The sequence below is a fragment of the Protomyctophum bolini genome, assembly GCF_963924005.1.
Source record: "Protomyctophum bolini genome assembly, chromosome: 2".
Taxonomy (NCBI): Eukaryota; Metazoa; Chordata; class Actinopteri; order Myctophiformes; family Myctophidae; genus Protomyctophum; species Protomyctophum bolini.
The window spans coordinates 48169303-48192289 of record NC_137863.1 but is presented as its reverse complement, the minus strand read 5'-3'; the positions used below and the strand labels follow the sequence as shown (position 1 = coordinate 48192289).

At 41.1% G+C, this 22987-nt stretch overlaps 2 protein-coding genes across 2 annotated transcripts in view; one reads left to right on the top strand and one right to left on the bottom strand.

The window, feature by feature from the left end:
* LOC308327094 (cadherin-22-like) overlaps positions 1–22987 on the bottom strand; it is a gene marked incomplete at both ends in the record, with an annotated part of 124434 nt that overhangs the window by 85906 nt on the left and 15541 nt on the right. The gene's annotated exons all lie outside the window — the stretch shown is intronic.
* LOC308325925 (inter-alpha-trypsin inhibitor heavy chain H3-like) lies at positions 9134–22811 on the top strand (the record flags this gene model as incomplete). Its single annotated transcript, XM_080778699.1, has 18 exons — positions 9134–9202; positions 9997–10157; positions 10456–10560; positions 10644–10806; positions 10940–11053; positions 11700–11822; positions 12418–12534; positions 12686–12854; positions 12942–13052; positions 13148–13329; positions 14265–14441; positions 14568–14692; positions 15482–15645; positions 16663–16779; positions 17217–17388; positions 18810–18856; positions 21743–21796; positions 22807–22811. The coding sequence occupies 18 exons, from the start codon at positions 9134–9136 to the stop codon at positions 22809–22811; spliced, it is 2175 nt and encodes a 724-aa protein (XP_080634825.1).

Here is a 22987-nt window from a genome sequence, read left to right as displayed (position 1 = left end):
CCTACCAGGTGTCTTGGAAAGGTCTGCTATCATCCCCCCGAACCCTCCTAACTGGGGTCCCACACGGATCTGTACTTGGTCCCCTCGTTTTCTCCCTGTACACTAAATCCCTTGGCACTATCATCTCTGCTCACAATCACTGCTATGTCGATGACACTCAACTGTTTCTATCCTTCCCCCCCCCCTCTGCTACTCATGTGGAAGAGCGCATCACTGCATAACTGGCTGACATCTCACAGTGGATGTCTTCTAACCACCTCAAGCTGAACCCAGACAAGACTGAGCTTCTCTTCTTCCCAGCTACTGTAAGTCCTGCCCCATGCGGGAGCTTTCCGTAACCTTGGTAACATCTGTCCCAGCAGCCAGGATCCTTGGTGTTGTCCTGGACCGTCAGCTCTCGTTCAAAGCACACATTACAGCCGTCACTCGATCCTGTAGGTTTACACTCTGTCTACAACATTCAATCAGACCCTTCAGCCCAGCTCCTTATCCAGACATCAGTCATGTCAAAACGTGACCATTGTACCTCCCACTGACCATTGCAAAGCCTTTAATACATTGACAGGGCTATTACAGTACATATTAACTAAACAATGCCACTCAAAGCCACACTATGGAATTCTTTGTTTATTCTGTGAGTAGATCGTGATCACATCCAGATTAAAGATTGCTAAATTGTCCATTCTGCTCGCCTGAGGATGCTGTGGCCTATCAGTCAAAGTGACCTGCATCGGTAAGAGTTTAAGAGGCTATGTTGCCGACAGGGCAACATAGCCTTAGGGGCCCGTATGTTTAATCAGCCGTTAGTGAGGACCAGTGCAAAATACCACTGTGTTTCAGTGAAAGGGGTTATCCTGTGGAACAAATGCAAAGACGAAACAATGTGAAACATGGAATAAGAATAGAATAGCTGGGTACAGTGTGTACGCATACGTTTTTGTGTGTGTGTATAAATGTATGTCTTAAATCTAGTTCTTCCTTTATTTCCTTTGCCTGTTCATTTATGTTTTAATATGTTTGAAATAAATAAATAAATTCAATTCAATTAAATGACACTGTGTCTCACCCACTGTCTGCCACTCATGGCACCCAAGTCCTGTCTAACAGAACGGCATCAATCACAGGACCAGCTTGGTGGAAACGTTTTGCATCGCCATGATTCTACACAGTCCCCTATCCATCAATCCCTCTCCTCTCTTCTTCTCTGTCTCCTGACCTTTGGAGTGGCGGACAGGAAGTCCACAGTGACTGCCTGCCAAACGGTTTGAATTTGATAGCCAGCATGAATATTTGGAAATTGAACATCATGGTTTGCCGTCAAATATTAAATGCAACAAGTTAATAGATCAATTGAATCAATAAATAATGAAAAGAAATTACAATTCAATAAAATAATCAATTCATAATCTATTGTTGATTATTCTATTCATTGACAGTTATCGATAGAATAATCACTAAGACAATAATCAATACTACCTAGTTAAAGGTACGGTAACAGATAGGGGACAACTATTGATATATAGGTTACTAGTTTATATACTCCTATCTAAACAACAACATCATTATGGAAATAGAACTGATGACATCATGTATACTCCGTTGACAACACTTAACACCAATAGAAGTTAACGCCAATAAATGAACATTGTACTAGCATTTAAAATCAGATTTGCAAAGCTCTGGAAGCCTCTCTGCTGTAAAAAGGTTCAAAGGTTACATTAAATGTATATAAATGATGAGTGATACGTGAGTTTGCCATGTTGGACGTCTCTGTTGGGGGTGGGGCAGAGTTAGCTGTTCAAACCCTTTTTTCAATTTTATAAAACATATGAGAATGCCAAATTAACATACGTATTTCTTTTTTTACGTTTTGTTGTCCTCTGAAGGCGAGGCGAAGGTTGCGAAACGCCCGCAGACACGCAGAAAATAGAGCACAAAGGATTCACAAGCGGAGCGTTTATGCACAACCTGCGCACCGAGTTCCATTGGTTATAGTGGCAGCGTCAATTCTGTCCCCAGTGTGGCCCGGGCCTTAGGCATCGCAAAAGTAGAAAGACAAAAAAAGAAGAAAATCCCCAATGCTAGTTTCACACCTCAGGCAACGGTCATAACTGTATAGATTTGTACATACAGTGCATTGTATCGCTATGAATAAACACACACACACACACACACACACACGCACACTGACCTAAAAAAGTTTCTAGCCATCACGATGAAAGCAAAGTGTCATAATTATAATTTGCCAAAAAATAAAATAAACTTTTGGAGCATATACACAGCCAACTGTAGGCCTATTATGCTCACTATATAACGTGCCAGTAATTAAAACATAGCACCCTTCTTTAGAAATTTTTCAAGAATATATGAAGTATTTTGTTTTATAAGTATTGCTACCCCTCTTTTACTTGAACAGAACAAAGGAAAAAAAACTAAACAGTATTTTAAAAGTAATGATTTGTAACCGTCAGTCTTCTCTTTGTCTTCTCTTTGTCTCTCTCTTCAGTCTTCCAGTGGCAAAGCCTGCAGTTTATTCCATACTGCAAGAAACCTCTGTTTCAGCAAGTCTCATTCCATGTCTTTACCAAGCCTTGTGAGTATTAGTACTATGGGGTGGGCAACTTTGACAATGGAGAGGGCCACTATATTTCCACACTCACTCCAGAGGGCCACATTGCATACTGTTGTCGCAAAAAATAGCCGGTCTACAAGCTCAAAAAGTGTTGCACTGCTTGTAGATCTGCTATTTTTGCTATTATTTGAATTGAAATCATGTGGGCCCTGGGCCGACCAGTTCCCCATGTATGCTAGAACATCAACTGTGGACTACAGTATAACATCTGTATAATGATACTACTAGTACCATTTGTAACTGCCCCTATCCAGCAGAATGAACGGACGCTCCAACTGATATCTTTAAGGTTGTTTATTTACCCCAAGACAACGTGAAAAACTGTAACAAAAACATACAACATTCTCTTAGACACAATGAAACATGAAATATGAATGTCCTTGTTGTAAGTTAATCATGATGTCCGTATTATTATAATATAAAGAAACAATATGTACACAAACACAATGAAGTATAAACAAATGAAACAAGCGACAGGATTACAACACTGAAAACACCAACATGCAACGTACCGTGTGCGCCTTCTGCAGCTTATTTTAGGAGAGCTACTTCTTATATTTACTTTTAAGGACACTCTTTTTAACTGGGAAGAGCTCCTTGCCCCACTCAGTCAGCTTGTTCTGACTGAGTTCAGCTCGTTCTGCCTGAGCCAGCTCACACAGGTGCCATTTAATGCTGCCTCACTCTACTCACAGGGCTGGATGGAAATGAGGTGATTAGCTGCATAGGTGAGCCTAATTCAGCCTGCCCCTGAACCAGACAAACAGACCACAAATAGCACTATCTCACCATGCATTTACCATTACCATGTACCCAAATAAACACACATAATGTTCATATATACATTTCCGAAAGGTATAAGCAATAAAATAGAAATAGAAAACTAGAAATACAAAATACCCAATGCTGGGACAGTTACACTGCCCCCAAAATACAGTGATTTCTTACTGCCTTGAGCTATTTGGCTGTAGAAATCTGTATTTTCCTTATTAATTGAACCCAAGTGTCACATTTTTTTTTTTTTTATTGACCTTTGACCAACCAACAATAATACCTTTTTGTTCCCTTTTTTTGTATTAAAATATTGCATTTAAATTGCAGGCTTAATTTTGTCAGACCTTCCTTTCCTAGGTTACGCTGCCCCCATGGACCTTCATCTTCACTTGTCTCTTTCCATTCCACCCTTTTCTCTTCCTTTTCTTTGTTCCTCCTGACAGTTCGATATCCTCTGTCAGAGCTGTGGAAACATCAGACGTGAATACCACGTTCTTCTCCTGTCCCACTTCAGTGGAGTTCTTGGATGCTGATATTTTCTTCCTTTTCAGCTTCTTCCTTCCTCCACGTGCCTTATTTCTCCCCTTGTCCTTCTTGTGACGTCTAGGTGATGGAGATCTGGACAGCTTCCTCTTTGGGAATCTCAATGCAGTGCGGCTTCGCTTGCGTCTCTGGCTGATGCCTCGAGACCTCCGGGCACTGCTCCAACTCTTGGGGGGTGTCCCCGGGCGTTTCTCAGACCTCTCCTCTTCTAGTGGTGGCACCGAGCTCTCTGTGCCACCCTCAACCTTCACTCCGGCCATCACTATTTGGCACCCGACCACCGACCCCCCGTCGGTCATTGTCGACAGCCTCAGTCTGACTGGCTGTGCTTCTGCTTCAATTCTCTCTGCTGCTTTTGTGACTGCGGGTGGCGTGGAGGGGGGTGTCTGGGGAACACTGACCTCAGGAGGGTAGAGATGGACGCGGTTGGTCGGGGAGTGGTAGTAGTGGTATGTCCCCGTCACCGTGTCCAAGACCTTCATCCAACCATCAGGCAGACCTGGAACAATTCTTCCCATTTCTTCACTCCGGGCTCTGGTTAAGGATTCTCTCTCTTCACTGACAATGTTGTTGGGAGTAGGCGAGTCCAGTGATGCACTTTTGATCGGTGTATCCGATTTCTGCTCTTTCACTTTCTCAATTGTAATTGCATCTTCTCTTGGGAGTGACTGGAGGACTGCAGCCTTTGGGTCAAACTCTGTTGTCCAACAACTCAGGCATCTCTTCAGAAGGTCAATCATTTCATCAGTTACAAAAACACAGGACTCCATTTTCCTTCTTACATCTTGAGATGGGGTTGTTATTGCCATTAAACTCTCATACATTTTTGTTACATCTGACTTGCATTCTTTAACAGTTTGTACATATTCATCCAAGTCTGTTTTTGTGCATTCCTCGTTTAGCTGTGATCCAACCCACCGCACCTCTGACTTGAATTTTTCGTATGAAAGGAAAAAATTCCTCCCTCTCTTCCTGCTGTCCTGAACTAGTAACTCACGCATTTTTTCTGTTGGGTGTCTTTGTCTATAAAGTATTAAACACTCCAAAAATGTTTTAAAAATGACAAGCTAGTATTAAACCACCAGGATATACATTTCCTTTTTTCCTTTTCTTTACAACAAAGTCTAGATTCAATCCTTTGTTGTTTGTCTTTTGAAACACCTTAAGTTATTAGATAGAAAAATAGATAAAATAGATAAATAGAAAACCTCTTGTAGAAACACCTTTTTTGTTTTTGTTTGTTTAACAACAAAGATGTTAGAAAAATAGACAAATATAGAAAAATAGAAAACTTCTTGTAGAAAACTCTTGTAGACACTTGTCCAGTTTTACAAATGAATAAACCGAATATGCAAATAGGTCTCTTAGAAGATAGTAAATGAGCAGAATGTCTCAAACCTATATTTTTCCTCAGAGAAGATCAATGTTCCACCTACCAAGACAAAAGACTTGTCTTAGTATAACTTTTATATTTTTCTTCACCCACACAACATAGGCTGGTATTTTTCTTCACCCACACAACATAGGCTGGTATTTTTCTTCACCCACACAACATCGGCTGGTATATTTCTCTTCACCCACACAACATAGGCTATGGTCTGACCCGTCACGTGACTCTTTGCGCAATGAACGTTCTCCTGTAGAAACTTGGACCCGAAAAGGAATGACGCCGCCTTCTTGTGGCCGTCTTGACTACTGCAGCGTCACCTTTCTGCTCAGCAGGTCCACACGTTCCGTATCTTTAGGTTATGTTCATGTGCGCGATGTCACTCCAAATGCATGCTGGCTGGAGCACGCAGAAAGACAGGGTGCCAGGTGGTCCGTGGCACTGGAAGAGGACTCCTTGGAAGCCCCCCTCGACTCGCGGATCTTCTCGTGTTGTGTAGATCATCTGGAACGCTTTGTCCCGAAGCTCACCGCCGTTGCGAGGAGGTGGAATGGCCGACGTCCACTCTGGAACTGGTCTGGTCTTCCTCCTCAGCGGTGGTGGCTACGTTTTTCACTGTAACTGCCCCTATCCAGCAGAATGAACGGACGCTCCAACTGATATCTTTAAGGTTGTTTATTTACCCCAAGACAACGTGAAAAACTGTAACAAAAACATACAACATTCTCTTAGACACAATGAAACATGAAATATGAATGTCCTTGTTGTAAGTTAATCATGATGTCCGTATTATTATAATATAAAGAAACAATATGTACACAAACACAATGAAGTATAAACAAATGAAACAAGCGACAGGATTACAACACTGAAAACACCAACATGCAACGTACCGTGTGCGCCTTCTGCAGCTTATTTTAGGAGAGCTACTTCTTATATTTACTTTTAAGGACACTCTTTTTAACTGGGAAGAGCTCCTTGCCCCACTCAGTCAGCTTGTTCTGACTGAGTTCAGCTCGTTCTGCCTGAGCCAGCTCACACAGGTGCCATTTAATGCTGCCTCACTCTACTCACAGGGCTGGATGGAAATGAGGTGATTAGCTGCATAGGTGAGCCTAATTCAGCCTGCCCCTGAACCAGACAAACAGACCACAAATAGCACTATCTCACCATGCATTTACCATTACCATGTACCCAAATAAACACACATAATGTTCATATATACATTTCCGAAAGGTATAAGCAATAAAATAGAAATAGAAAACTAGAAATACAAAATACCCAATGCTGGGACAGTTACACCATTCTTCCAATAAGAATGTGTTTTTCCTCTGGAACATCCGCTGTGGACTACAGTATAACCTCTGCCCCGACCCTGGAATGTTGGTCTGTGTCTCCTGAGCTCGCGCTCTTCAAAGAGTAATCTTAGAGTATATATTAATAGAGACGTCACCGGATTTCTCCTCCCATCCACTTGCATTAAGTTGCTCAAAAGCGCATGAGGCGATTTCACTCCTCCTTCCGGGTAGGAACAGAGTGCATTCTGGGATGGATTGCCCAAACACATGAACGCGCTGGCCATTGACTATCATTGCGCCATTTGCGCGCGTTCACCTATGAAACATATAGCGTTCACGTGTCATTGCCCCAATAACATGAACGTGCGCAATGATAGTCAACAGCCCAGGGCTGGCTCAAGCTGCAATACCAAATTTCGGCCACTATGTCCATTTCGGCTGAAGGGTTTCCTCTCGGTGACGTCTCTATTAATAAATACTCTGAGGTTCGCATAGGCTCAAAACTGAGTGGTGCAATTCCCCCCCCCCCCCCCCCTCTCTCTCTCTCTCTCTCTCTCTCTCTCATTAGAGACACAGCACTACCCCTCTCTCTGTTTCTGCCGCCCCCTACTGGTATAAATAAGTAACATACTCAGGCTCATAGACACAGGTACACAGGTACATGGACATTGCTGGTTGTAGGAGTGGTTGCACCACTCAAAAAAGGGAAACAACATACATTTCCTGGTCTAGGAGTGGGAGTGAACTACAGTGCAAGAGGGGCGTCGCTCGAGTCGAAATAATGGTGACATCGCTGTTTTCTAGCAGGGAGGGGATAGCCGGAGGGGGAGGGGGCGGGGGCGGAGTTGGTCAGGGGCGGGCAATCGGTGAACCAACATTCTCCAGCGCCTGCTCCATGCACGCCCACCCCCCTTAATTGAAAGTCTTGTATACCAACACAGGGTTTTGCTTAAAGGACCACTTCACCACTTTTCAAATATCTTCATATACAGTATACTAGGTCTTCACTAATAATCATGATTATTGGTCTACTTGGTCTGTGTCTCATAGGAGGGCTGTGGGCAGTTCAGAAACCATCTTCCAGTGACATCATCAATGGGGAATACAAGCTAATAGAAACGGCAGACTTTCTATACTGAAAAGTTGCAATGCGAAAATTGTATTTGTTGCAATAAATGGTCAATCTATTCTGACATGAGTGTTTCCTGTCTGAAATATACTATATTATAGTCTCTCTCTCTCTCTCTCTCTCTCTCTCTCTATTTATATATATATATATATATATATATATATATATATATATATATATAGTGCCTATATGGTTGCTTTTGCCTGCTTTAAAGCCACCTTGTACTTTGCAAATGCATTTTTTTTAAACAGTTACTACAGTCACCTGTTTCATTTCTATGTATGCTTTGTTTCTCTGTAAACAAACAGCCTATAGAGGGTCTAAATATGTAATGGTCCGATATATTAACCTACTTAAATCCTCCACTTTTGTCCTTTGACCACATTTCTTCTTGTTTTTGGCTATTAATGTTCCCCCAGAATATGGATGCTGGGGTTCAAGTGTTCAAACCATGGTTGGACCAAGTAAATATCTTAGAGGAAAATAATGTGTGCATGTTAATGTATGGATCGGTTTATGTGTGAGAGCGTTTGTTGTTTGCATGTTTGTGTCAGTCCTGTTTGTTTGTATATTTGCCAGGTGACTTGACAATCTAGAGACCCACAGATGCAATTTGTTTAGTTTACTATTGTTTCCCTATCCCCTAGATAACTGATATCATTATATCAACATTACCAAGAGGGTGGATTTTGGACTGATGACAGGAAGAAAGGTATCTGACACATAGGCTGTCTCCTGTCTGTGGGCTGGGCTGATTTAATACCTAGTATTACGTGTGTGTTATTAAAAGACAGAAAGAGGTGAGCAATATAGTCAAAATCATTGGCACGTCCCCGGAGATAATGTGTAGCAAGTTATTGGCTTATATCTGTTGGAGGAATATCAGAACATGCTCTGAAGAAAAAATGCAGAATAGCAGATCTAGTTATTCAGAAATGGCCATGGGGAATTGCATCATCATCAAATAATCCAGGGAAAATAACATTTTGATTGTACATCCTATATGGTTCAAGAGTTATGGCCCTTGAACAATTTGGGGTGGATACATTTGGTGCTGATCGGTCCACTAGTTTCCAAGATGAACTCAAGATGAACATATACAGACAGACAGGAAGAATATCATTTGTTCAATTTACTATTGTTTTCCACAGAAAATAACTGATATCAGATATAACCATTGCAAGAGCTTGGATTTTGGACTGATGACAGAGGAGTATATATTCAATAGTGACCTTGGTGGAATGGACTGAAATCTTTCCTCTAATCTAATAAGAGGGTTTGTCCCTTTAAGAACTTCTGCACACTGTTATTGTCTCACAGCTGATAGTTTAAAAGGCAGGTTGACGGGCATCATTTGTGTGGAACCCATCATGGAGAGAGTGGTGCGACTCACCCTTCTTGGGTTGTTGCTGGCTTTTGGTACTGCAGCACCAATCAAGGTAGGGTAATATACAGTATGAATATGACATGCATGTATTGGGGTGTGCTTAAATTAGAGAGTAGAACTTTCAACTGTTAACATAGGGATATTTAATATGTGACGTCACGTGACAGATAAAAGTTCTATATTCAGAAAATGTGTGTTTTCTTTTTAATGCAGACTAGAGATGAGCTCAGTTGAAAGCTTTTTTGGAACATTATAATTATTGAATCTTTCCAAATAATATTAGACGTAGTAGTAATATGAGCACATATTACGTGCTCATTTAGTATTACTAGTACTACTACGTCTAATAGGGTAGGGTAGGGTTGGGGTTGGAATGACGATATTATCGTCATTCCATGCAACCCCAACCCTACTCCCCCATTACTGGTAGAACGAAACATTCTTAAACCGTAAATTGACAAACACCACAAAAAGAGGTGAAGGACCAGCTGACTGTTGTTTAATACTTTCAGTGTGTGTGTGTGTGTGTGTGTGTGTGTGTGTGTGTGTGTGTGTGTGTGTGCATGCATGCGTGGGTGCGTGTGTGCGTGTGCCTGTGTTTGTGTTTTTGCAGAAAGTAGTAGTACCTCTGGATGTACAAAGGCCTCTCTTGTGAAATGCAAATGGTAGTTGAAAAATGAGTAGTTGGGTAGTTGATATAAGGGGTGTTTCTGCCATAGGACCAATGAGATTCCCAATGTGCTATTCCTGCCCAACTACTTTGTTGTCAGCATTGTTTTTATTCTCTGCTCAAGTTCTGGTCAGTGGTCACTAAGTTGGGTTGTGTTTTGTGGTGTATATTTCTAGGAGGATTGGGACATCTACAGCTTCCACATCAACTCCACTGTGACCAGTCGCTATGCCACCACTGTCATCACCAGCCGTGTTGTCAACCGTGTGGACGCACCCAAAGAAATACATTTCCAAGTCAGGATCCCCAAGAATGCATTCATCAGCAAATTCAGAATGTGGGTCTCTATAGAAATGAATAGAAAACACGTTCACTTAACGCAAATCATGAAGAGTTTCGGAAACTGGTCTTCTTACCCCGGAGAATGCATGACAACTTATTAATTATGTATTAATAATGAATTGCATACAATGTTGTATGACAGTGTCAATCATTGGAAATAACTGAAATTGTCTAAACTGGAAATGTGATGCTGCTGTACAGTACAGTAACCTCTAAACCACATTGATCCCAGTTTCATGACAAAGTACAAATTCTGCAGGCTTCAGCTCTTTTACACTGTTGGTCTTTCTCAGGCGTATTGAAGGCGAGATGTATGATGGTGTTGTGAAAGCTAAGGAGCAAGCACAACAGCAGTACACCGAGGCTGTGTCCCGGGGTGAAAGTGCCGGTGTCGTCAGGTAAATGGTGGCGCTGATGTTCATTTTCAGCGTGAAATAGTTAACATTCATGTTTTAAAAACATTTATTTCTTTTTGGTACAGTTCTGTGGGGAGAACACTTGAGGAGTTTAAGACCTCTGTGACTGTGGCTGCTCTCCAAAAGGTGACCTTTGAACTCACATACGAGGAGCTTCTGAAACGAACACTGGGGAAATATGAGCTGCAGATCCACGCCCGACCCATGCAGCCTGTCAAAGACTTCAAGGTGAAATACAGTAGGAGTCAGTGATACGAAATGCTATCAATTGTAGTCGCCATTGTGAAAATAATGTGAAAACTAATACAGTTAGTCCTTGGTTCTATCACTTAACATGTGTGTTTTTTTTCTTAAATGCCAGATGGATGTATACATCAATGAGAAGCCGGGCATTACGTTTGTCCAGGTTAAAGGAGGATTAAGTACCAATGCGAGTCTAGCCAATGCTGTTACAAAAACACACGCTCACAACCAGGTAACGTTACTGTCCAGTGCAGTACATTATTTTACAGGGCAATATCGAGGAAAGTTACAGTACCAATGCTAGTTAACACTAACACATCATGAGTACCGGTAAGTACTTTTGCTTTTACAAATATGGGAATGGTTTCAAAAAATATTTTTACTTAATGTTTTTACAAATCCATGCACACTAATGACAACAATATGCCATTCACAATATATTGTACACCTTTCTAAATAATTTATACTCTAGACTAAGTAGGGTTCTGCAGTTGTTTATGTTTCTTAATAACATTACAATTTAATATCAATATTTTAACATTCTTTTCTAGTCCCTCTTCTATTTAATATTAGCCTTGTAATTTTGCAATTAATTTGAGGGTGTTATGTGAACGGAACGCATACTGTAAGTAATATACATTACTTATCCCAGAAAGTAGTAAAGTAGAAGTACAATCAAAGTCATTCACATTCCATTTTGAAAATAACTTCTGATACACTGCCCAGTACAAATTTAATTTTATACAAAAAATGTAAAGGGTAGCCTATATCTCAAGTCTATTGTCAGTCTAAACTATTTGTTTGTGCATGATAAATATACTATATGTGAACTGAATTGTTACAGGAAAACCCTAATGAGTGATGTATTCTGTTCCTAGGCTTGGGTGCATTTTTACCCTACAGAGCAACAACAGGTCAATTGCTGTGGAGAACAGGGAATGAATGGAGATCTGGTTGTTGCTTATGATGTCAACAGGGACGTCTCACTGGGAGACATCATGGTATGTAATCTTAAACCTGCACTATGTAACTTTCCTCGATTTGATCCCAGTTTCCTGCGAAAATGTGTACCATTGAGGTAATAGAGCCTGCCCATGCTAGCTTGCTCAGGAGACTAATTGAATCTTGACAATCAGGTCAAAATTGGTTTCAGAATCAATCAGATCCTGTGTCCCCAATTGTATAAGCTATATTGTAGACCACCATACAGACAAAATTACGTTGTATTAGTGCAGCTTTTAATAAACACTTTAAGTGCTATAGAGTGATGTCTGTTCTTCGCATACATAAAAAACAAAGAAGCAAAGTGTAGGAAAACAACATATGCAGTTCAATCAGGAAATATAAACAGATAAAACAAATTTAAGAATGAAAGCAAAGTTCATCTATTTTATTTTGTCTGTTCACTTTTTTGTTTCAACACTTCAAATTTCACTTGAGTTGTCACATGCTTGCACACACCTGGATAAAGGAGGTATCCCAAATTGAAAATGTATTTTGTTTGCACTAAAGAGCTGAGTTCTAATCTTTTCAGTAGGCTATTCTGTAGGCCTACTGACTGTACTCTAACTGACTGTAATCTAAATTCCCATAAAGGTGTCTGGCGGGTATTTTGTGCATCACTTTGCCCCAAGTGGTCTCCCGCGCATACCAAAGAATGTTGTCTTCATCATTGATCGGAGTGGCTCCATGCATGGCAATAAAATGAGTCAGGTATTGTTGTACAATGTTTGTAGTGTGTTTTTTTTCCATTTTCAAGAGCATACTGTTGTTTACTCGCACTGACATCATTGAAATGTTGCCATAGTGCCATACACAACATTTATGAAGTTCCTCTAATTTACGAAATGATTAATTTTCTCAGACCCGTCGTGCTCTTCTACACATCTTGGGAGACCTTGCGGAAGAAGATTACTTTGGTTTGATCATTTTTGACAGCTACGTTTCCTCCTGGAATAGAGAACTCTCCCAGGCCAATAGTGAAAACCTGGCAGCTGCCAAAGAGTTTGCACGGAACATCCGAGACGCAGGAGGTATGGTTCTGATCTATATACTCTATTGCTATCAGAGCTTGTGACACCAGAATGGCAATTAGAGATGTGTTTTTCTTCTCATTTTAGGCACAGACATCAATGCTGCCGTGTTACAAGGTACGGAAATGCTGAAGCGAAACCCCAGAGATGGCTCTGCATCTCTTCTTATTCTTCTCACTGATGGCGATCCAACCTCAGGTAAATTGTTTGCACTTTGAAAAAAATTAAGACTATATTGCACATACAATACGTTGCTCACAGTATCCAACCAATATTGTTGGTTATCATTTCAGGGGAGACAGATCCTAACCGGATTCAGGCAAATGTAAGAATGGCCATAAATAAGAAATACCCACTCTACTGTCTTGGATTTGGAAATGATTTGAAATTTGAGTTCCTCGAGACGATGGCATTGGAGAACAACGGAGTGGCACGACGGATTTACGAGGATTCAGATGCTGACTTGCAGCTGCAGGTTAAGAGACATTTAATTTCATTTCATTTAATTTCAGTTTGTTGTGTAACTTGTGTTTGACGTAGAGTTATTTACAATGAAAACTGCAATTCCCAGTCAGTTCGTTAGTTAGTTAGTTCGTCATGCGGGCTGTCACGAGGCATGACCATAATAGTCATGTCATCACGTGACATCATCAGGGATCATCAATATTAAGCCCATATGTGGAGATCCCTGATGTCATCAATATTGGCCAGCAACTCTACATCTTACCTCAAACCCTTAGATCTCCATATATGGAGCTGACCTGTTCGGACATTCCATATGTTGATCCTTCCCCATCCATCCTTCCTCTTCGATGTCTCCCTTTAGACTGATACCTGTCCATTTAAACTCTATAGACGGGGCCTGCCCCAAAGTTATTAGTGCAGCCCAGCAGCCGGAAAAAACTAAAGTTCTCAACAGGCCCGAAAATTAAGGCCCGACCCTACCTGGGCTCTCATCAAACCCTGTACACTCAATACTGCCCCCGCTGCCACCCTTGGATCTCCATATGGAGCTGACCTGTTCTGACATTCCATATGTTGATCTGACCTCATCAAACCCTGTACACGCAAGACACGCTCCATATATGGCCAGTACAGAATAATTCCATATGTTGATCTGACCCCCCCATGCCAAAGCGCCAGCGCTCGCCCAGCAGTCTGCTGTCACCCAGGCGGATATGTTGATTTGACCCCCCAGGTATACAGTACAATAATAAAAACAGACCAATCACAAAAAGTATATGGAATCAGTAATCAGTTACAGCTTTTAGTTATGTTGGCAAATTTGATTTGCAATAACTGATGATTTCATTTGAGATTTAAAAGCTTGCAAATCAACGTTATTATTAATGTCCAATGGAAGGAGAAATTCCTCAGCAGATTGTCTGAATTTAGTTGTTATTTCACCAGGGTTTCTATGAAGAGGTCGCCACTCCCTTATTGACAGATGTGATAATGATCTATGTTGGTGGGATTGACCTAACCAAGACCAACTTCAGCCAGTACTACAATGGCTCTGAAATTGTGGTGGCTGGACTCATAGACAACAACACTGACACATTTACTTCACGGGTTGTTGCCCTTTCGGTAAGGAAAGCTGCATGTGTACACAGGGAGAAAATGACAATGAACTTTTTGTAACATATGCTGCATGAACAACATACAAGTCTTTTGTCATTTGTCTGACACAAGGATATATTTTGATGATCATAGAAAAGCATAAAGATGGAGTTTGAGTCTGAGAAAGATAGCAGGCTAGAGTCCACTGGAACCATTTCTGACAACCACCTCCAGAGGGTCTGGGCCTACCTCACGGTGAAACAGCTCCTGGACAAAGAGTGAATATGCCGTTATATAATCTATTCTAATCATTGGCAAATTCTGTGCCGCCCATCCATCGCACGAGACTCAGAATTATTTTTACTGCTGTTTATTAACACCACTGTGCTGTAAAACACCGTAGAACTGACATACAAAACAAGACAACAAACAAAACAATTAACTTGGTACATTCATAGTTACATCCACAATAATACTTTCACAATAAGATTCACAAACAAATACAATACTGACCACTTTGCCTGCTTGCGCATGAATGGGGGGGGGGTCGACTTGGATCCTTCAGTCTTTCTTGAAAACCCTCTTTGTTTTCTCTTCTTTTCTCTATGTTACTTTACTTCATTTATTGTATTTAACTTAACTTTCTTCTGCTTTACACAGTTCACTTTACTTCGTTCACTTCACTTCTTAGTTTACTTTACTTCTTCTGGTCTACTTTGCTTTCTTCCTTCCAACTGCTTTCTTCCTTCTGCACAGAGCTCTCTCTCTCAGTGATCGCATGCACAGTGCACTCTCCTTCAGTGTAATGAAACTTCTGCCCTCTCTCACTCACAAACAGGTGTAACCAACAAGCTTAATTATCAGAATACAGATGCAACCAAGATACATAATTGAGAACCCTCAACACATAGAACACACATAAGCGCCCCCAAAAGGACACATACAGAAACATGAAAACCTTGACATGGCTGCAGTAACAGTGTCATAATCGTTATATAATTTACATATTTACGTCATGTGACTCATCAACACATGTGTGACATCATGTGTCGATGACTCGATTATAGGTTGCAGTTATCTGGTGCTGAGAAGGAGAATGTGAAGAAAGAGCTCCTGGAGCTGTCTCTGAAATACAGTTTTGTGACGCCACATACATCCATGGTGGTCACAAAGCCACCAGGGGAGAACACACAAGTTCTCCATAAACCCATAGAAGGAACAGGATCAAGTGGTAGGCCAGGCCAAGCTGGTGTTGGTGGAGGAAATTACGGTACTTAGTCCTATTTTATACTTCATGTCATAATAACAATGTGTTGTGAGCTGGTAGATGCTATTGCTTCTTTTGTTAAGATTTTATAAAGATTAGCCTAAAATGACATGCCCAAAAACAGGGACACCAGGTTGGTAGTTAACGAAAAGTCCCAATACATTTTGTAATACAGATTTTTTATTTGGTTTTCAGCACCTAACCCTAACCCTCAAAACTACCCCCACACCCTTGATTATTATGATTATGATGGGGGGGGGGTTTACGATTATCAGGTGGTTGACCAAAGTCAAGGCCAAGTCATGCCGACTATGGACTATGAGGCCGAGGGTTCAGCAAGTGTTATCTCGGCCACCGAAGTACCACCGACAACACAAGGTATTGTGCATGTAACTGTAATAAATACTATTTGCATAAAGTCACAAATTTCAAATAAAACAGGCTTTGGTTAGTTAGTTAGTTATTGATTGATGAGAAAGAAGAAAATACGCAATGAGAACAATATGCACAAATAAGACGCATGGTCCGAAATGTCGTTACCCGGATTTGAACACATGGCCTTGTGGTGACCTCTAATGATGTTCAACAATGTACACAACAATGTAATGTGATGAAATATGATATGACCGTATTACCTTTATACTTTTATTTTACTTAAGGACTGAAATACAGGACCAAAACAGACACACAATAAAATAAAAGTATAAAGGTAATAAGGTCATATCACATTTTTAAGCAATACTGTATATCCAGAATTTTTTTATATAGTATTATATTAGTTAGTGTTGTTTAGATTTCACTGCTCTACATACAGTTTGATTTCAGGTAAGTTGTTTAATTTTTAAATTTAAAAAATCCATGCATGTACATCTACTATAGTAGTATGTACAGTATGTGTTTGTGTTTGTCTAATTTGTCATCTCATTTCTCTTTTTATATCTATTTCTTTCTCTCTATCTTTCACTATATGCGTTCTACTAGTTCCATCTCCTCTTCCTCTGCACCACAAGTTTCTGTTAGGAGCTGAAAACCAGACCGTCCCACTATGTTATGACGTCAGTGCCAAACATCTGAAATTACTGCAAGATCCCGACACAGGTGAGGTCACTGCAGTATATTGTCCTGCATCTAGATTCTATTTTCTGTTTGGCTATAACCTTTATAGTACTTTTAAATACACCTTTTGGTGTTTTAAACATTATGTTATAATTTAGCTATTTTTTTAAATCGTGAAAATATTTATTTCAGAAAACTGGAGGATTTAGAAGAAACTTTTAAAATGTCGAGGTCAGGCCAAATGGGTCAATTTCCCTAAATGCCAGTTGATCTGATTATTTCTACACATCTTACTCATTACTATTGTGTAGGCTATCGTCACAATCAAATGACTTCAGGACTTTATAGTCACTGCTCAGGCTCGCCCGCCTAGTGGCGAAAAATAAAACTTCTGGGAACTCAGATTACTGCTCAGGGAACCATGCTTACAGCAGTAACCCAGGCATTGTTGTGAGTTGGTGTCTCCTCTGCTGTCCCAGGGTTGTCTGTGAATGGGGAGCTCAGCCAATCACTGCAGGGGGGCCTCCAGAAGATCGTTATTCACTACAACAATGATCAGCGCATTGAGGTGAACACCAATTCCATCACTGTGCGAGACGGACAGCATGTGGAAGCTTTCCACTGGGGCCAGGACCACGCAACAGCAGGAAGGTACCAAAGCCTGCGTTTCTTAAATTACCTTATGCTGTATATTCAAAAGTGATCAAACCCATGGTGTACTACGTCATAATCTAGTTTTTAGTTTGTATACTTAAAGGACCACTTCACCACTTTTCAACCTATCTTCATATAATAGGTCCTCACTAATGATCATGAAAAAATGGCACGATTTTTTTCTACTCAGTCTGTGTCTCATAGGACGGCTGTGGGCAGTTTAGAAACAGTCTTCCAGTGACATCATCATTAGGCAGATTTATTTTTAAACAAGATTTTTTTACAAAGATATTTAGATTTTCATTACCGTGAGAACGATGGCTTCCATTTTCGCATTGCAACTTTTCAGGACTAGAAAGCCTGCAGTTTCTATTAGCTTGTGTTCCCCATCGATGATGTCACTGGAAGACTGTTTCTGAACTGCCCACAGCCCTCCTGTGAGACACAGACCGAGTAGAAAAACATTGCACAATTTTTTCAGGATAATTGGTGAGGACCTACTATATGAAGATAGGTTGAAAAGTGGTGAAGTGGTCCTTTAATACTTTGTTAGGCCCATAAAAATAAAAGTATGTTGGGATGCTTGCTTGTATGTAGTGCCACACTGATTCTGCGGGACAATGAGATGGACGTTTCAATTGGAGATACACGTATTGTCATCCTGCTTCATCAGAGGAAGGGAGAGAAACTTCTCTGGCCTGTCTTGAGACAGTTCCCATCAGGAAACAATGCTGAAGGAATTTTAGGTGAGTGAAATAATATATCACGTGTGTAAAAATAACAGATTGGATTTGTGTGTGTGCGTGTGTTATCACTATATCAGAAATACCTAAAATAATTATTTGTCTAATGAACGTCTGTCTTCCAGTGGCAAAGCCTGCAGTTTATTCCATACTGCAAGGAACCTCTCTTTCAGCAAGACTCAGAATCCATAACAGGGAGGTTACTGCTCTCAGGTATAGTCCAATAAATATTATTATTATTATCACTATGAAATACTATGAAAACCTGCAAAACCTGTCAGTCAGTCCGTCCGTCACTCACGCCTCATGACACGCTCCATATATGGCCAATACAGAATTCATTCCATATGTTGATCTGACCATCTGACCTCGTCTGACCTCATCAAACCCTGTACACTCAAGACACTCTTAGTGGTGTAGATTAGGTGAGTGGCGTCATTGAGGGGGCAGAAAACAGCGCTCGAGCAGCCTGGAGATGTGAGGGTGACGCAAATATCAGCAATTTTAGGCATGTGTGCAACATGCAAGTATTGTACAGTAACAACTTTTTCACAGCTTGACGCTTGACACAGAGTCACGTGAACATTTTGGTCATCTTTACAGTTACTATTGTTGTTACTGCATTACTTCATAATAGTAACATCTTCCAATAAGAATAATGTGTTTTTCCTCTAGAACATCCGCTGTGGACTACAGTATAACCTCTGCCCCGACCCTGGAATGTTGGTCTGTGTCTCCCGAGCTCGCTCTTCAGAAGGAACTGTCTGACTTCCTTGTGACACAATTATAACTGTGTGCAGGCTTGCAGCATTACACCAAATAAATATCCAACTGCTTAAAACGAAACACTTACTTATTTAATATATATGATATATATGATATATATGATATATATGATGATAAATTGTTGAATAAAGTGTTGAGTCTAATTTAGACTTTGTCATACAGTTACAAGGAAGTATAAAGTAAGTTTCACAAGTTCACAGTGTCAGTTAGTTGTCACTCACTTGACACATCTACCGGTAAAAACGGACCTGTCTGTTACTGAATAAATATTTATGCCTTGTTGTTGTTTAAACTTAAAGGGTAAAGTCAAACAGAACTGCCTTACTTTTTTGTTTTGAAAAAATAAAATAAAATAAAAAATAATCTTTTGTAAATTCAAGTAAAGTCCAGAGTCCAGGATTTACATTCATGTTCTCTCAATTTCTTGGAAGCTTGTAACAGTTGAGCTATTAAAACAGTATCAATCTGATTTTGTGTTTGTTTTGTTTGCACTGAATCTGTGCTCATTACATTAATCATTTTACTAGTGTATTTCATTGTTTGCTGACTTTGCTCCTCTTCACACTGACCTGACTTCACTGACTCGCCTCATTAGTCATTAGTCAGATTAAGTTGAAGTCGCACACACCAGTTATAAAGGATAAAGTGCGGCCAGCCCCGCCCCCCTGCTATTCATTTCAATGGAAGTTGCTCAGTGGCGTTTTGAAGCACCCGGAAGAATGCTCTACTTCCGCATTTGACCACCAACGGAAGTGCAAACAAGCGCTCAATGTTAAACCCCACGCAGCGGCGTGGGGTTTCCTCGTGCTAAATGCATGGGCCCGCCTGCAGTTCCAGCTCTGACCACTACCACAGCACCTCAAAGGCCCTTAAAAGTAGGCTCCAGGCTTCCCAAAACAAACTTGTCAGGCTCCTACTTGGCCTCACCCCCCGAACCCACCTCACCCCTGCCCACTTTGACAGGCTGGAATGGCTTAGGGTCGAAGACAGAGTACAGCATCTTGCAATGGGTCTGGTCCACAAGATTCGATACACCACCAAGATATGTGTGTACCTGTCCAAATACTTCCTTAATGTTAAAGAAGTCCACACCCACAACAGCAGAGGGAGTGCAACAAACCATGTGCAACCCAGATTCGGCACAAACAAGGGACTAAATTATTTTCTTTTACCTTTTTACCTCCCTTATGATGAATTCCCGTTCTGCTCTTTGGCTTTATATAAGTGTATATTTGGGGCACGGTGGCTCAGTTGGTAGTGCTGTCGCACTGGGTTCGATTCCCGCTCGGGATGCTGTGGGTGCTGGCATACTTAAGTACGGTACTTAAATGTACTTAGTTACTTCAAGCCTCTACACTATTCATCATTCATTTATTGACAGATCACTTTGCCTGTCCTCCTCCAACCAAGGCTAAACAAAAACAGCTTTTGAATGATATAGCAGATGCCAGTCAAACAGACAGGCAGGCCCGGCCGCTGCCACTGCCCAGTCTCTGCTGTGTGTGTGTGTGTGTGTGTGTGTGTGTGTGTGTGTGTGTGTTACTCTGAAAATGAATATGCCCAAGGCAGCTTCCTGATTACTTTCTCATTATAATGGCAGAGCGTTTTTCATGGCGGTGGGCTATACGGTTGGCCATGAAACAGCAAAGTGAGCATAGCACTAGTGTGGATATAATGCTTGCAACCTGCTGCAAGCCTCGCTTCACATCAACGGTTCTCACAGTTGTCCGATTAGGTTGCACACAATCATTATCCTTAACTCCATGGAATTGACTGGCAAACAACAGGTGCGATGGCACCACTACAAAGGCAATTAGATCAATGCTTGTTCAAGTGTCAGATAGAATTCAGACCAGTTGTACTAATTTAACACCAGGAGACGATGGATTCGTCATTACCTCCTGCAAAGACGTTACATTACTAAACAGCCCAACGGTGACAACAAATAAATAGGCACACAATAGTCACGAAAACATGATCTTTTGCTGCTATACATGTTTTAAGTGCAATATGGGCTTGTGCAATAACAGGAAGTACGGTTGTGTGTGTGTGTGTGTGTGTGTGTGTGTGTACTAGTTTTATAGATTTTTAGCTTTTACTGATTTGATGCACTGATCGGTTGGCACTTTTAATTTAGTTATACACATTGCAATGACAATAAACATCTATTCTATTATATTCTATTCTATTAGAATACTGTTTAATATTACTGCGTGTGAAGATAGTGATTTCAAGTCAACCTTTTTTTTGAGGGGCACTAGCCGCTCATAAACAGCTTTTTGTCATAACCCGTGTCACATTTGCCATTGACGACGAAAGGATAATGTACGTCAGATGTGTCTGAACAAATCGGCTAATCGGCTATGTATTCAATTCTCGTTAATATTATTTGCGTCGGTATAACATGACCGAGAAGTGGTGTAATGCCCCACATTTACCTGAGACGTGAAAGAACTAGGCCATGTGGAGGAGGTCGGCGAAGATGATAAGAGCACCCCTCACTTCACACGGGAGTGATTTTTGAGTGGTACAACCACTCCTAGACAGCTATGTGGCTGTGTACGAGCACGGAAATCCACACACGGTAACTCTGTCATTGCTCAACCATTTCGGATTCATTTTGGAGTCAGTTCCTGACCCCCCCAGGGTCAGGAACTTCCGGGGACCCCCACACAGAGTTGCACCACCCAAATGGGCATTTGTTTCCCCTGCATCCTCCTCACTGCAGAGCTGCACAGAAAGCCTGTCTATATATTTTGGAACTCCTGCTAATGATGCTCGCTCATATATTCAGGTGCGTACCCACCTGTTGGTGCCATCAGTCCTGAAGCTGACAGGCAAGCGGGTGGGCAACGTGAAACAGCTACAAACAGAAGGTGGGCAACGTGAAACAGCTACAAACAGCAGGTGAGTGATGTCTAGCGTATGTCAGCCCCGTCCAGCTCTACGCACACACGCCGCAACACTGATTAGCATGGTTTAAAGTATAGCCTTATCGCACGTATGCCACGTGGAAGCCCGCAAATGTTTTTCACCAGGGTTACAGTACGTTTCAACAGCGGGCGACAGCCTGGTGTATTTTCCGGAAGTGCATTATTTGTCTATGGGACGCGGCAAAGAGGGATAGTTTAAAAGTGGGCGGAGGAACGTCATTCAAAAACATGAAAATATTTGGATGACATCGTCCGACGTAATGGGTTAAGAGGGAAAATGCATGCACGCACGCGCACGCACGCACGCACGCATGCATGCACGCACGCACGGCAAAAGTAGGACTAAGCGGTAGCTGTTCTATTATCCCATTAGGTCAGTTGCTCCAGTTCTATGTTTTAAACATGACCGCCACACTTAGGATGTAAATTGACTGTGAAGGGGCAGTGGTTTGAACAGGGGGAGGTGCTGAAGGGGAAGGGTGATGTGTATTAGCATTAGTTAATGAACATTATACAACAGGTCATTTCGAGGAAGCAATCTGATTGGTTGAAACGGCTTCTAGCCGTGGATCAAACCATTCAACACCTAATCAAAACAAAGAATTCAGCTGCTCTGTTTTACCAGAGCGCTAGCAAACTTGGTGGCTAGGCTAGCTAGTTTCTTGGGACATTTGTGATCGTAGTGACTACATCTGTCATTAAAAAAATATTTTTTCAGCAATTTTCTTAGTTTTAAGGGTAACTGTTGTATAATTGCAATATTACACGAGAGGGTGTGGTTTAACGTGATTATTGTTGCGGAACTCAAATTCGTCTCGTTCCTTACCATCACTGTCGTGGCAATAATCACGTTAAACCACACCCTCTCGTGTAATATTGCTTAATTCACTAACTTCAACAAACCCTGGTCCCTATCACTGTGTTTTTCTCTCCCTCTCCTCTTTGTGGATAAGATTAAGTTTTGTATCATCTTCGTCTTGTGTTCTTTCAATTTGCTTAGTCTGTTATTATTTTATTTATTATGTATTTTACTTTTATTATTTTGAGGGGAGGGGTCAACTCTTTTATTGCTTCCCATCTGTTTCACCCGCTCCTCTTTAAAAAAGAAAGCAGTGTAGGCAGAAACGCTCATGG